This window comes from Carya illinoinensis, chromosome 15 (assembly GCF_018687715.1).
Source record: "Carya illinoinensis cultivar Pawnee chromosome 15, C.illinoinensisPawnee_v1, whole genome shotgun sequence".
NCBI classification, from domain to species: domain Eukaryota; kingdom Viridiplantae; phylum Streptophyta; class Magnoliopsida; order Fagales; family Juglandaceae; genus Carya; species Carya illinoinensis.
In genome coordinates this window covers 39,261,126-39,273,870 of record NC_056766.1, presented here as the reverse complement: position 1 = coordinate 39,273,870, position 12,745 = coordinate 39,261,126, and the positions used below count along the sequence as shown (strand labels likewise).

General features: G+C 35.0%; 1 protein-coding gene across 1 annotated transcript; it reads right to left on the bottom strand.

Annotated features, from left to right (window-relative positions):
* Window positions 1-213: 213 nt before the first annotated feature.
* Window positions 214-10,817, bottom strand: LOC122296005. The gene is made up of 8 exons (XM_043105361.1): window positions 10,659-10,817; window positions 8,742-9,990; window positions 6,102-7,488; window positions 4,386-4,665; window positions 2,524-2,631; window positions 2,146-2,424; window positions 1,632-1,775; window positions 214-798 (listed from the first exon to the last, which is right to left on the bottom strand). Exons 2-8 carry the CDS (start codon window positions 9,937-9,939, stop codon window positions 610-612), a joined length of 3,585 nt encoding a protein of 1,194 aa, XP_042961295.1. The 5' UTR covers window positions 9,940-9,990; window positions 10,659-10,817; the 3' UTR covers window positions 214-609.
* Between the last annotated feature and the right edge of the window lie 1,928 nt (window positions 10,818-12,745).

Genomic DNA, 12,745 nt, shown 5'->3' with positions numbered 1-12,745 from the left:
CTAATTTCCTCAAAACACCATTATTTTGCAAACATGGCGTGCTTCCAAATGAACCCAAAAGAAAGATGGGGGAAATGAACAAAGAAAGAAAGAAAGATTGTGCTGCACAAAAACAATGTACTAATGGTTCCAGGCCACGCCGTTGGCTTCATAAACCATAAAATGCAAGCAATCTTTGCGTGATGAACCATATCAAAATTGGATAGGAAGCTATTTTCACAAAAATACTACTAAATAACCTAAAAGAATTATCACATATCATGTACAACAGGATTTTAAATCTTCTTCCACCATTTCCACCATTTCAAACACAAAAAGCAAAACAAGAACCACCTACGTGCAAAATTACATCCTTGATAATAATGATTAATTGTACAACTTGGTAGGGGGGAACGAAAGACTGGTATCACCAACAAAACCAAACACACCTTTCAATGCATTGTGCATGGATGTAAGGTGCAATGTGTCAAAAAACTATCACCTTAAATAGATGACATGTTTCAGCCAGAAATCAAAAAGTGGCTCCTTCCCCTCTTTAATAAGACACCCAAAACCAAACAAGTGGGCACCTGCAGCATGTCATCTCCCCCAACAGAATCTTCAAATGCTTCAAGATGATATGGGTTCATATGGATATGATAGCCATGGGTGCTTCAAAGCCTCGAAAGCAGAAGGGCGCTTTTTTGGGTTTATCTCAAGTAGATGAGCAACAAAATCAATGAAGCCTTGGTCCCCCATTGGTAATCGGTGCCTTAAGGATGTCTTTTTGGGTATCAGGTATTCCAACCTGTTCGTTTCCTGAGGAATGGTAAAATAGCAATCTATTACTTATCATATAAACAAAAAGACCAAAGGATTTTGTACACAAAATGTTAACAGGGTAGGAACCAGAATTTTAATTTTGTTTCAGCACATACATGCTATGAATTGAAATTTATACAAACACAGTTGAAAGGTAAATCAACACTATCACTTGAGAGAACTGCGCTTCTAGTCAGATAAATTTGATCACTGAAGGTTTAAGATATAAAGGAGTAAGTTTGACTGTATCAAATGATAAGATATAAATGTATTTCAACTTCTTTGTAATTAGTATGGACACCTCATCTACCAGTCCTACAATGTACCAAATTCTCGAGACAAATATTATGAAGTGTCAAAAAGAAGACAGGGAAACTTTTTTGCGTCATCTATAGCGACCTAGATAGGTCTTATCTCTTGTATACCATCTTGTGTACTTGGGGCTACGACTATCCTTATTAATATTACCGTTTACTTCTATTTATTTTTTATTTTAAAAAAAAAAAAGGACGGAAACTATGTGATGGAAGCTCTACTAGCATAGCATCTGTCACCCAAGAATAAAAATACTTAATATCTAAATTAGACATACAGATAACTCTTTAAAGGACAGTAGAGTTCCACCCCATATAGAAACAACGAAAATGAAGCCAGCCATGTCACACATCTCGCATATCTGTGCTGACTCAATTAACTGGTGGAAAGCCAACCCACTGCCAACTGTTTAAAGATCCTTTTGTTTTCCCATCCAAAGCCCATGTCTCAAAAGCAACAGACAATATTATTTATATTAATCAAACAAATATGACATCCAAAATTGAGATTTTCACCTGATTCCGTTCATACAGCATGTGATTTTTGGTAAAATATTTGTACGTGTCCTTTCCTTTGGCAAGCATGCTTTGATTTATGGGACCTATAATTCCAATTACCCGAGCTAATAATGTTGCTGGTGAATCATTTTGGAAGAGGACCTGCATCAGGGTAAAATTCATTTCAACCATTTGCATCAGCATCTAGGAAAAGAAAGAAATGGCAAAATAATCAAACGAAAAAAGATCTCAGTTAAATTGATGGTGAAAATAATCAATGCATCAAGTGCATTAAGTGATATGGAAGAAAAATCCAAGTCAAAGGAAAGCGTCTGTTGTTCTCAGCCAACTGTGACAGTGAACTTGATGCATTATCAACAATAACATAAAGAGGTACCATTTCAGCCCAAAATCAATTTTCCACGTATCTATATCATTTAGACTCGTTACAATGGAGAAAAAAAGTGCAATGAAATAGAAATACATACACAGGTGCATAGGTATATGTGTATATTTTAGGAGCATAACTTACATTGCCAGTACAAAGTTCTGACAAGATGCAGCCAAGTGACCATACATCTATCTTCTTATCGTATGGAAGTCCCAAGATAACTTCTGGGGCACGATAGGACCTAGATTGTACATAGGAGCAGAGATGATCTGTCTCAAAACAACTGCTCCCAAGATCAATAACCTTCACCTCACATCTGCTGTAACTTTTCACTAATATATTCTCGGGCTTCAAGTCACAATGTATCAGGCCAAGTCCATGCATAAACTGAAGTGCCTCGAGACACTGAATGGTAATTGACTGCAAAACCCAATGAAAATAAGGATATCTGCCAGCATCGCAGAACAAAAACAAAAGGGAAAAAAAGAGCACCCAAGAAAAAAGAGAAAAGCCACAAACCTGCAATCTTGGCATAGTGAAGTAAACCTCTCCTCCCGCTTCTCTATTAAACTTGTGAAACTCATATAAGTTTGCCTTGAGAAGTTCACATACTATCAACAAATGCTCCTGCAAAATAATGGGAATGGTAGCTACCCATCAATATAGCATCATTAGAGAAATCATATGTAGGACATCAATAAACAAAGGGGAACATACACAAAGGCCCCTAAAACTGCCACTGATTTGAAATCACCCAAACTATCAATTTTGGCAATCACCCCCCAAACCACACAAAAATTATAATGTACCCACTCCATAAAAAAATTGACAAGAGTTTACTCAATCAATTAAAACTGTGCAATAGTCATTTGAATCTACCCCTTCCATAAACATATTACCATCTTGCTTTTCCAACCTTTCTTTAAATGTGTGCTTTACTTCAATCAAGCATGTGTTTTCACTTTACACCTGGACTCTAGACGGCATTTGCACTCAAGTGCACCTAGCGCTTTCCCTAACACTGTTTGACAGGTTCCTAACTCTGGGGTATTTAGGACACTAGATTCTAGCATGGTATATGATTACTGAAGGTAAATCTAAAGAAAATTTGGGCTGGATTTGATATGAAAAAAAAAATAAAAAAATGCTTGAAGGAGAAGAAGAACAAGAAAAGAATTCTTATCCAGAATTCTATAGTTTAGCGAGAATAAAGGAAGCCTCAATTGCAGGCCTCCTAGATCTATCCAATGGCACTCCCTAATGGAAGGTTACATTTTTTAGAGCAGCCCAAGATTGGGAAGTTGGCACCTTCTCTGAGCTTTATAACCTAGTATACTCTATTCCTATAAGGGTGGCACTTGAAAATAAGCTTTCACAGTACTGCGTGGGGAGTGCGTTGATCATCTACTAATTCATTGTGAGATAGCCATGACCTTGTGTAATGAATTCTTTGCTAGGCTGAGTTTAGCTTGGGTGATGCCAAGAAGGATGATCACTTCATGGAGAGGACTCTAGGGCAATTCACATATTGCAGCAATTTGGAAGATGGTTCCGATTTGCCTATGGCAGCATCTTCGGGGGGAGAGGAACGATAGAAGTATTGAAGATTGTGAGTGGTCAATGGATGAGCTTAGAACTTTCTTTTTTAGCACTTTTTTCCATTGGCCATTGTAATGATTTTAGTGGCATGAACATTCATGAATTTCTTGTATCACTAGAACATCCTGCATAGGCGTTGCTCTTGTATATGTCCCATGTGCTTGGGGCTTCTGCCTATTCTTATGATCAATCAAATCTTGTTTACCAATCAAAAAAAAAAAAAAAAAAAGAATTCTATATCTAGGCTTTGCATCTAGATTCCCTCAAGACATCAGCACGGGTTTCCCAGAGAATGGGACAAGAATTTGGTTACAGATAATCCCAGATTGAAAACTTAAAAAATAAAAAACAATACCAAAACAAACGGTTAACAATTGGTTAAAAAACTAGAAGTAAGACTTCCAAAAAACTAGAATGACCAGTAAGGGGTCCAACTTCAACCTTGGGCAAAATTTAGAGGACTAAAGCTCACTGTCCTGTGTACAATTATAAACTACCTAACAAAATTAAACAAACCCACCAAAATCTCCAAGCGATTGAAGACCTACTACGCAACAAGTCTGGTGGAACCGGATGACTAGTGAAAAAGTAGGATGTGATAGGATCTGACAACCAGCTCTAGAAGTGCATGCCACTCACATGAATTCAGCAAATATTCTTTTAGACATAATGAAGGAAATAGAAATTAATTTGACACTAATTTACCTAGTACATGGACATTCAACCACAGCCATAACAGCATGTAAAAAATCAATAGCAAGTTCAATCATATTTTCACTTACTCGATAATAGAAATAATCATACAATCGGAGAACATGGTACTTGTCAGCAGGATCATGCTTATTCACATACTTGAGAAGCTTTATCTCATCAAGGCTCTGATCAAAAAAATCCTTGTTGTTCTTAATAATTTTTACACATACATCCATACCGGTGTGCAGGTCATGTGCCTGTATAGCTTTACTGAATGCAGCTGACCCAAGATACTCAGTAACATGATAACGTCCAGCTATGACTGAATTAAGAACAACATGGAAATTCTTGTCCTCTTCAAAGCCAGTTCTGAGCAACAAAAGACGTAGTTAGATAATCAGTTAGGCAAGAGATGAGAGTATAAACTGGAAGGCCTGCTCACTTTGGCAGCAAAAACAATGAGTCGGTATAAGTGGTGGTAAAATAAGTTCTCAGCAAATGCTGTGGGAAGTAGAAGAGACAAAATTGCTAGAAAATGTGATAGGCAACATAAAGCTTATCGTTGTTCCAATTTGCAAACTAAGACTACAGCCACCAGAAACAACTTTATACATTATTTCCCCCAAGGACATAACACAAATCATTTAGAAGGTACAAAGATAATTTCTTTTATGAGTAATTGTAAATTTTATTACTAAAGAATGCAGAAGGCACAGTCCAAGTACGCATTCAAGAGGGACACCTAACTGGAAATAGAAAAGGAGACATAAAATAATGGAACCTCAGCCCATTAAAAACCATTGGAAGCTGCCAAAAGGAACAGAGTATTGAAAAAAAAACTCTGCAATCATCCAATGACGATCCTCAAAATTTATATCATTCCTTTTACTTCATACAAAGATAATAGGAACAATGATCCGGTTGCTATATCATGTCTTGAATAAGGAAAGATGAAAGGAAAAAAAAAAAAAAAAAACACATGCTTTCAAAGGTTTTCACAATCTGCAACAGATTGCCAAAGACACCCTTGAATTTTTAAAAAAAAATTCAAGTAAAATGTCTCAACTACTCCTTGATATGTTCCATACATAAGAGACAAGAAAAAACAATGACCTTAGAAATACTTTAAGAACCCTTTCATGAAAGAATATATTCTGCATATCATTAACCAAACAAAACTACTTTCAGGTTGAAGGCTTACCAAAAACTGGAAAAGAATAAAAAGTCGATGCCATCATGATAATAATAAATACTTGAAAAGAGGATCACCTAGAATCATGTTCTGTTATCAGTAAGTTAAAAATGGACCCAGGGGGCTTTGAGCCCATGATTATACCCTCAGTTCCATTCTCAATAAAGAAAAAGAGCCAATTTGAACTAGAGCTCATTTACAAAACCACGGGAATATCACACAAATGACCATTTACTCTATCTCAGTTAATTGACAATAACTAGTCCAAATATGGATAATATTAAAATGCTATATATGCTTTTAGTTTTTTCCTAGTGATATAGAAGATACCCTTTTTTTGGATAAATTAATATAGAAAGTAGGAACGGAATCCAGGTTCGAGCTATCTGGCATAAATCAGAAATGGATCATTGGTTTGGAATTGTAGTAGTGGTAGTTAGAAGAAAGGGGGTATCACTATAAATCTATAAAATCAAAACAAACAACAACTGACACCACAGTCTGCAATGTACAACCAATATTCTAGAATTCCATCTAGATGCGGATGGCAGCATATCAAGCCCACTGAAGAAAAAGTACCAGCTGAAAGATGGAAATGTAGAAAAATACATGCCTGTTTTTTCTGTGCACGATCTTAAGGTTAAAGGTCTCAAATTCCTCCTCCTGGGCCTTTATCTGCCTTACTTGTTCTTGCACAGCTGCTGCCTCATCATCTTCAAGTGATGCTGCAGGATCTTCTTCCCTTACAGCACCTGCTTTTTGGTCTTGTTCTCGCTTTGCATGTTCTCTTTCATCATAACCATAATTAGAGACTGTTGAGGGAGTAGAATCTGTGGATCTCGCGGCATGAGCATTATTTTCATCCCGGGAACTTTTGACAGGTGAAGAATCATTGCTTTTCCGCCTCAATGAAGCAAGCATGCCATCAGACCCCACCAAAGCATTAAAATGGTCCTCAGTTTCATCACTGATGATGGCATTACAGTTGTTTGACCATAAAGATTTACTAGAGCCTGTCTGCTCCAACTGTCCATCCCTCAGTGCTGGGGGAAACGAAAATCCTCCATCAGTACAATTTTTTGTCTGCATATTTTTTGTCTGCATACTTGCAAGGGTGTCATTCCCAATGACATATTTGTTTGCCTCTTCGTTAGTAGTTTTCTTTTTCTCTCTGTTTGATCTGTCAATATATTTCTTTTCCGAGTCATTATGAGGATATCTAAACCCTCCAACCCCAACGTCATGATCACGGAAATATTCTAGATCCCCTTCACTACTGCCTCCAATCAAACTTGCCCGTACTTCACTGCCAATATCTGCAGCATCACTGCTGATACCTACACCAATTGATCTAACCGAACCATGCTGTTCATCATCCATACAATTATCATCTAGCTGAGGCCTCCTCCCACACTCATTCAGAATTTTCCCATCTCCTAGCATGATGAGTTCATTTGTTTGAGTCACAAAGCCCTGCCAGACAGGTTCTGCACGCATCAGATTCAGTTCTTCTTCATCCATCAACTGTCCATCATATTGAGCAATTAAATCATTCTCACCAGTCCTTCCATACATGTTAGTTGCTGACAGCCCTATAGGATCATCTGTAGCTGTAACCGTTTCTACATTTTTTGCTTGAAAGTACCGCTCACCAGAGAAGTAAGAATCCTCCTCTGCAAAAGATTGATCATCATCCTCATCTTTAGTTGGAGCTCTCTCCTGCGGATCTGGGAAACTGCCATGCCCTGTGCCCTTTTCATTATCGCTTGGGTAGTCAATTTCATGAGCCAGAAACCAGGCCTCATCCTCAATTGGTTGTCTCATATAACCAACATCATCATCATCATCATACTCATCAGAGTCCCAATACTCATTTGGATAGTCAACAGATTCACTCAATCCATCACCAACGGTGGCAAAACCAGAAACCAGATCAGATGCATCCTCTGCAATACCCTGACTTACAGATAGCCAACTACCTCCTGGAATCCTTTTTCCACCTGTCCAATCATAAGCCAGGCATTGAAAATTCCTTATTTATCAGAAAGAATATTTGAAAAATGAACAGAAAAAAGGAAAAATAGAAAGGATCAGTAACTAGCAACTGAGTGATTGAAAAGAACTTGATGAACCCAAAAATTGAGGCCCGTTCCAGATAAATTCAACAGCTCTCGGAGCTAAGTAATCAAGCATGCTTGCTTAAAAAATGTGGCCATAAACAGTACATTAGATTCCAAGGTTTCACCAGGCACAAGAAATGCGTCCATCACATTGTGGAATTTCAACAACAAACATGCCAAAAAATCAGTTCAAAGGATTTTACCAGCAACTAAGTGACCAGAGAAATAAACCATAAGTCGAATTCAAAAGTGCAAAACAGCGTTCAAACTGATAACATAAGTTTCCATAGTCTGAACAACTTAAGACATATTTTTAGACATAACATCTAGGAAATGTTTTCTTTGATAAGTCATAATATCTAGAAAATATATTTTTATATATATAAAGTTTAAAAAAATTCCTTTTACGAGGTTCAAAAGTTGAAGGATCAGGAAATATAAAGATAAAATGAAAAACCATGTGCAAAGGCAACATTACAGGATGGACTCCTGTAATGTAACATAAATACATTGACACAAGAAAATATAAAAATAAGAGAAGAGGAAGAAAATGGTAAGATATAGAACAAAGCATTCCTTTTTTTGGTAGGCGTAGAGCAAGCATCCACTTTTAAGAGCACAGTGATAATACGTCAGACTAACACCACTAGATCAAATGGTAACAAATTTACAATTCACCTACCTCTGATCGTAAATACATCAATAAATTCCTCCTTTTTTTAAACCATAGTAAACAGATCATTAAATGAAGGCCACCACCTCCATGACACCTCAACTTTTTGTAGTAGCCACAAATGGGTTGCAATATGTTCAACGATAATAATAATAATGCTGACTATGATGAGTTGAGTACATCTTGACTAGATCAAGAACTGCAATTGATCATGAATTACAAGCCACAAACACGAGGGAACCAAACAGATAGATCAACCCTACAAAGAGAGATGAAGAAAAGAACATGACAACTACAAAAAAATAGAAATGGAAATTCGAAGGAAATGTCAAAAAAAAAAATATGTAGGTTAGTAAAAGTTACAAACTAGAATAATAAACTAACTAGAACAATTGCAAACAAAAAAGCAATATAATGTAAGCAAAGAAATCATTTGATCATATCCATCATATGAGCCAACCTGTGGAGTTGATTTCTTGTCCAATAGGAACATCCAGATATGACCCTATAAGGAGAGAGTTGTCCACACTGATAAGTTTTGCACCAGGTCCATCCCGCTCAAACTTTTCTTCCCAATGAACATTCAATGACTTATCCTCTGACTTAAGTTTAACAGGTGGCAACCTGGGAAATTCTTCCTTCTGATTCTCAGAAGTCAAAGGAAAACTCAAACTGCCAATGGTTTTTTGCTCAGAACCCCCTTGTGACTTACCAAAGTACAAGGCTCTTCCCACATCATCCACCTTTTCTTTTATTGCTGCCCTAATATCAATCATTTCTGATTTTCTATTTCCATCATTTTTGTCAGAATCTGTAGCATTACCATAACTGGTTGACACACCCCCCTTTGGAAAAGGAAACACAGTCTTGACGGGACAATCTTTCCAAATATCAGAAGATGAGATTGTAGGCTCCTCCCTTCTGGACCACGGATTATCTGCAAAGTTTTCTTTGAGATATGTGCTACTAGTCTTAAATTGCTGATCAAGTTTTTTGGGATCACTTGCTTGGATTCTCTCGCATTTGGGTTCCAGATTAGCTTTACTAGCACTTCCAAGCCATGATGTCCTCATTTCACCAGATGAAGTAATCTCTTCTCCAATCCTGAGAGTGGCTTTACCAGCATCAGCAATTTCACTCGTACGATACTTTGGTTGTCCTGAGATCTGAAGCTCCTGAAAGTTACAGTTAGTACTGCTACCACCATAAGTTCCAGCAGGACAATTACCAGGATTGAACTCCCACGAATACAAATCAAGCACGGTGTCCTCGGAACCTTTCAGAAAAGTGAAGCTCTTGTCGCTCATCCCAAACAATTCATTATTTTTATTCCACTCACCAGGAGGAGCAGCATTCTTCCATTTGCTGTCAGACCCATTCCTAGCAGTCCCACACTCTATCTCTTTCACAATTAATTCCTTCGAAACTTCATGGCTATCCCGAGGCACAGGACCTTGATTTTCCACCACCAATTTGTCCCCATTCTCCCCTATTGCACTTACCGAGCCCTTATCCTTGTCTCGGATCAGAAGCTTCTGAAAGAAACCATTCAAATCAGGACGATTGTTTAGCTCACTCCTCAAAGCTGCCTCGGCTCTTGTAAACTGATTTTTTCGCAAAAATTCAAGAATCACGTCAACCGAGTTTGTTTCTGCCATTTTAACCACTAAAACCTACAAGTAGGTCTCAGAAAGAAGCATCCACCATACCTGAGAAACCGCACCAATAAAACCAGATTATAAACAAAAATTAAAATGCTACTTTCTTATTGCACTATTCATTGCTGAGAAAATTCCAAAGCCCTTGAAAAAAAAATAGTCAAATTAAGAATTTTGAAAATGATGTGCAAAACTTACCTTGTAAAGGTTAAGCCAGTGACGGCATTCAGAATCCCATATTTTTCTTTCCACCTACCCTACATTTCTCGAGATACCCAAAAGAGCAAAAAAAACGTTCATTTTCTCTCTTTCACCTAAAGGACGACAAGACGCAAGTTACAGAATCAGCCAAAAAGCCGTACCGGCCTGGCTCTTCGACCAATAATCGAGCATTCATAGCGCGGATCCGAAGATTGGGAATCCGAAATCCCGGCGAATCCCATTTCCTTTTCCCACACCTTTAACCCTAAACCCAATTCCATTACACATTTGAGGGCTTCCCAAAGTGCGGAATTCAATCCCACCACAGTTTCTAAGGCTAAAAGCACTTCCTTCGAAAAAAACCAAGGGAAACAAAGATCTGATATTTTGTAATGTAACTTGTTCTTTCGTGGGGTTTGGTTGAAAAGCATGTTTGGGTTCAGAAATGGAAAGAACACAAAAAAAATATATATATATATATATATATATAGGAAAAACAAAAGAGGAGGAAGAAGCACCTGATGACGGTAGTGGCCGGCCGGCTGCTATTGTCTGTACCTCTGCTTCGATTTTCTTTTCCTTTTCTTTTCCTCTCGACACTTCCTGTGTAGGCTTTGGGGGCAACTGCGCTCCTGAATTGAGGTGGTGGACCAACAGTTCCTTCTGTCTCTTTCCTTTTTTTTTCCCCCCTATTTTGTTTTCCTCCCTTTGTTTTGTCTCTTCCTTTTTTTTTTTTTTAAGCAAGATTTACATAATATATTAAAAGACAAATAAAACTTATAAAGTTGAGAGAAGATAATTATACAGATAGAATGAGTTGGTATGAAAATTCAATAAAAAATGAGAGATTTGGATTAAAGGAATATTATTAAAGGTTTGCATCTCCACTATCCATTGCTCGAGATTATGCGTGTACCGATTTAAATATCGATGAATTTTTTTCACTTTTAATCTTTAAAAGAGTGAAGGTGATAATTGATATCATTGATGATTAGGTACAAGGTCCGGTCTAGAATATAGCCAGAATTATTAATTATATGAAAGATGATACTTGAGTCCCTTTTAATGAATAATTTTTCTATTCCTTACCTTTTTCTCTTAATATTAAATTGTCACGGGTGAAATTTTATTACTTAGTTTTTTTTTGTAAATGAAATGAGATAAAATAAATTAAAATAAAAATTAAATAAAATTATATTATAATATATTTTTATAATATTATTTTTATTTTAAAATTTAAAAAAATTAAATTTTTTATTTTATTTTATATAAAAATTTTAAAAAATTATAATAATTAAATGAGATAAAAATGCTTAGGAAAACAAACGAAACTTTAATCTAGTTTATAAGTTTGATAAGTGATTATTGGATATGCGATAAGCATATGCCTTTAACTAATTTAATTAAAAACTTATCTTGTTTCTAAAATGAGTTATTATATTTTCAAATAATATGTAGAGTATGCTATCATATTATTTAAATGGAAATATTTGATTTATAAGACTTGGCTCCTGTTTGGATACTTAGAATATCTTAGTATATTTGTGAATAATAGTGAAATAGTTTGAGTTAAGATATTTTATTGAATTTTAGAAAATGAGAAAGAAAAACTTGAATAAAAATATTATAAAAATAAAAAAATTGTTTAAATATATTTTTATAATATTATTTTTATTTTAAAATTTAAAAATCTTGTATTATTTTTTATGTTTTGTTTGGAAGTTTTGAGAAGTTGCAATTATTAGCTAATGATTAGATTAAAAAAATTAAAAATTTAAAATCAAAAATTATTTTATGATTGAATGATATTTTATTTCAAATATTTTAAAATATTTTAAAGCAGTTGTGGTGTCAAACAGACCTTTAAATTTTAAAATTTATTTTTCAAATTAAATTATGACATATATATATTGCATACTGGCTTAATAATATAATTTATCTTCAAAAATATATAACTAGTGCTTATTTTTTATGATATTAAATTAATTTTTGTAAAATTTATAGAGTAAATTAATAGAATTTCGTCCAAATAAGATATTCGTTCTTTTATTTAAACACTCTTTCGTAAATTTTATTTTCATCGAGATTCATGATCAGATCAAATTGAGGACATCAATTATCAATGAAAAATAATTTAATATTTAAATTGGTGATTTTATAAGTTAATTATGTAATTGAAAATAAAATAAAATGTAATAATTTAAAGATTTAAAATGTTATATATTCGACTAGCAAGACCATTGTAATATGTCAATTTTGATTATTTGAAATAGTACTGTTATTTTAAAATCTATTCAACATCTATTGTTTACTATTTAATTTGAATAATAGATTTTAAAATTTAAATCTTATAAATAAAATATTATTATTTAAATAATATAAATAATGTGTTCTACACACTGATTTGAAAATAAAATAATTTTAATTAAAATAAATTTTAATTTTTTCAATTGTAGGATAATTCTTTTCCAGCTTTGTACTCATGCGAGAATGCCACCCCCGATTTCTCTTCTTTTGATATTTTCAGGTGTCCTAGAATAAGGCACTGCATCCCAAAACTAATAGAACATGGTGATTGTTATTTAATTTTGATTTCTTGAGATCT